General features: G+C 40.1%; 1 protein-coding gene across 2 annotated transcripts in view; it reads right to left on the bottom strand.

The window, feature by feature from the left end:
- LOC122091457 (structural maintenance of chromosomes protein 1) overlaps positions 1-3,101 on the bottom strand; it is a 31,747-nt gene extending 28,646 nt beyond the window's left edge. For both annotated transcript variants that reach the window (XM_042661421.1, XM_042661422.1), the window contains exon 1: positions 2,345-3,101. In XM_042661421.1, coding sequence (XP_042517355.1) covers positions 2,345-2,782 — 438 coding nt within the window. In that variant the 5' untranslated portion in view covers positions 2,783-3,101. The remainder of the gene's footprint in view (positions 1-2,344) is intronic.
- Between the last annotated feature and the right edge of the window lie 262 nt (positions 3,102-3,363).

Below are 3,363 nucleotides of genomic sequence, written 5' to 3'. Positions count from 1 at the left end.
TTTTTTTGGGAGAAAATTAACCTAAAAAATTTTGATAATATTGAATCAACTAAATGGTGTATCAATTACATTATTTTTCTTCTTTTCAGATTTTGAGTTTCTTTGTGTAGATTTTCAATGTTCCCAACACAATCCACCTCACTAAAAAATAAAAGGGGGGATTGCCTAGATCTACCAGATAGCAAAAATATTTACAAAACTGGTAGGTATAAATCAAGTTTTACAATCACAAGTTATGATGCTAAAAAGATTTACAAAATCCCCATTAAAGTAAAAAAATAAATAAAATAAAAACTAAATAAACAACCTAAAATACCCCCAACATCCTTCTCTCTCTCCTTTCTTCTTCTCTGACCACGGCCCCAACCACTCCCTCCTCTCTACAAACGCGCTCCGTGTCACCATTGCTACCCACCCCCCTCCCTCTCTCTGCCACCCCACCATGCCTCCCTGCCCCCAACCCACCCCCAAGCTCCAAGGGACACGCGTCTGCTGTTCTTGAGCTCTTCTTCTCTTCATAAGAGGTTCCAAGGAGGAAGTAACCAATGATGCCACAACCCACAAATCATTGGAGCTGTCGCAGCAAAAATTGGCATTCATGATGCCAATTTTGAAATGTACAATCCCTTTGATCACCTCTCTCTTAAACCCCTTCAAAGTCAAGACCAGAAGCTGGTAAACAAGAGTCAGAAAATCTAGCAAATCCCCTCTTCCATTTATTCCAGCAGAGACGTTTTCGAGAAACTCTCTCGCCCGAACCTTGTCAATGAATGAAAAATCACAAATAAGAGAAACAATCTTGACCAGCAATACCTTTGATGAGAGGATACACTTCTCTTATATTAATAGCAGCTATTTCTGCGAATTACAGAATCATGTATAACAGGAAAGTGTAAACTATCCCTCTGATTAAATCAAGGGCTATTACCATAGTTGACACTAACATCTGCTACAAATGAAAACCCAATTTCCTGGAAAAGTGAGTGGGTTGAAATTGAATAATAGCTTTGAGTTTACAATAATCTTTTCTCTATCACAACGATTTGATCTGTCCTTAACATTAAGAAACAAAAAAGAAGCCCCATGGTGGGGCAGAGCGGGTTTGCAGGGGAGGGAGGGGAGGGAGGGACAGTGGTGGTGCTAGTCTGGTTTGCAAGGAGGAGGGGAAGGCAGGGTTGCAGGGGAGAGGGGAGAGGGGAGGGAGTGGCTGGAGTGGTGTTCCTTCATCAGAGAAGGGAAAAAAAAAAGGAGAGGGAAAAAAACGTTGGGGGTATTTTATGTTGTTCATTTAGCTTCTTCTTTATATGAGGATTTGGTAAACCTTTTTAACATCGGAACTTGTGATTGTGAAACATAATTTATACCTACCAATTTTGTAAATATTTTTGTCATGTAGTAGATCTAGGCACTTCACCCAAAATTAAATTTACACTTAATAGGATAAAATAAGAGACAATTTTTTTTTTTAACATTGAATTCGGTAAACAAAAGTCTTAAAAAGAGAATATGCTACCGTATTAGTTCCTTACACAAAATAAATAAAAATGACTATTATTAGTTCCATAAAACAATTTCATCTTAAGAACCATAAGAGGACTTATTCCATATGTACTTATGGCCTCACATCATCAGATCGCTCAGTAAACTCAACATTCAAGCCCTGTTGTCTCAACCAAGCCCCATCTTGGGTTAACACCTGGATTGGGTTTTAAACCAATGCTTGTACCCAAGCAGTGACCTCCCAATTTCGTCATAGTTGTCTCCAACTAGGTTGGAATTTGATTCAGAAATTAATACTTAGATTTGATTCATATTAAGCTTGAAAATAAACTCACACAAGCTGATCCCGTCGCACCCATACAAAAGTACTATCTAACATAAGGTCAATGGTGTTTTTGTCCATATGGCAACATATAACTGATTTCTGGTATGCACCAAGTCCCAAAGGCTCCTGTCCCCCCTCCCCCCACCACCCACTCTAAATAAAGGATCACAAGTCAGTGACAAATTCAGCACTCCAATTGTTTTGATTTGGCACCTAATCTAACAGTAACGGGTCTACGCACAACAGCACGAAAAGATTATGTTTAAAGCCTGTTTTCTCGTTCAATGGATGTATGAATCAAAAGCAAAGCCCATCGACTGATACCCTTATATTGGCAATGAAGCATTTGACGTTGGGGTGGTGACCCCCATCCCAGGGCTGGCGGCGGGGGTGGGAGAGGAGTTTTAAATATACGATCTCGAAAACAAATAACGTATAGGAACTAACTTTAGTAGGTGAGAATGGCAGAAGGTCTAGGGAAATTTTGAAAATAAATAAATGAAATAAGGTTGAGAGTACCTGAAAGACGAGGAAGTTTCGGGCCTTGACAAGAATGCCTAGCGACTTCAGTTTACTGTTGTATTCATCCCAGGTCACAATCTTCCCGTCGAGCCTATACTCACTGGCTCCAGCAGTCGTGATCGACCGCGTGAACTGAAGCTCTGAACCATTTCCAAGTTGATAAACAAGCCGAACAAACGCTTTTCTTCCTTTCTGCTCCTTCTCCTTGTCATCAAATGCGTATATAAGATCCCTCAGCTGCGCACCTCGCAACTGCACCGACCTCACACCAAGAACGAAGCTAATTGCATCCATGAGATTCGATTTTCCGGCTCCATTGGGACCAATAATTGCAGTGAAATCATAGAATGGACCGATGACTTGGTGACCTTTGTAAGACTTAAAATTCTCAAGCTCTAGACGGATTATTTTCCCCGGGGAAATTAGGGACGGCATCCTCACAAAACCCTACCTCGATCTATGGTAGGGCTTTCTAAGCTAGTATTTTGAGATGAATTCAGTAGCGAGTGTCCCTAAGGAGTACTGATATCATAACTAGGGTTTCGGGAAGATTACTAGTTTAATCTAGTTCTGCCTGGACTTCAAGCATCAAGCGTTTTTGAGAGAGGGAAGGCAGTTAGGGGCGACTAGCTTTGGAGACGAAGAGATGGAAATTAGAAAACTTGGGGAAACAAATTTGGGTGAGACTCGAGGGGCAAAACGTGTTAGAAGTGGGCGGGAATAAGAACTTGAGGAATGTGTCATCCGAACAAACATGTCAGTTACATTTTTTCATTAAATCTCATCCTTTTGGTTTAAGAAAATTTCACTTCAAAACCCTTTTTTCCAAAAATTTACACATACGCCCCTTCGTGTCTTGAACTCTTGATAACACCCTTGTGACCTTGTCTCCACTTCAAACCTCTACCCCTTGTGCTAAAATAAAAAAATCATTCAAAAAATGAAGAAGGATTTTTTTGGTAAAATTGAAGAAGGATTAAAACTAGAAGTTTTATCGATTGATTCAATAGCTTGTG

This window comes from Macadamia integrifolia, chromosome 10, assembly GCF_013358625.1.
Source record: "Macadamia integrifolia cultivar HAES 741 chromosome 10, SCU_Mint_v3, whole genome shotgun sequence".
Lineage (NCBI taxonomy): Eukaryota > Viridiplantae > Streptophyta > Magnoliopsida > Proteales > Proteaceae > Macadamia > Macadamia integrifolia.
The sequence above is the reverse complement of the archived record's forward strand: the minus strand, read 5'-3'. Positions and strand labels throughout refer to the sequence as shown.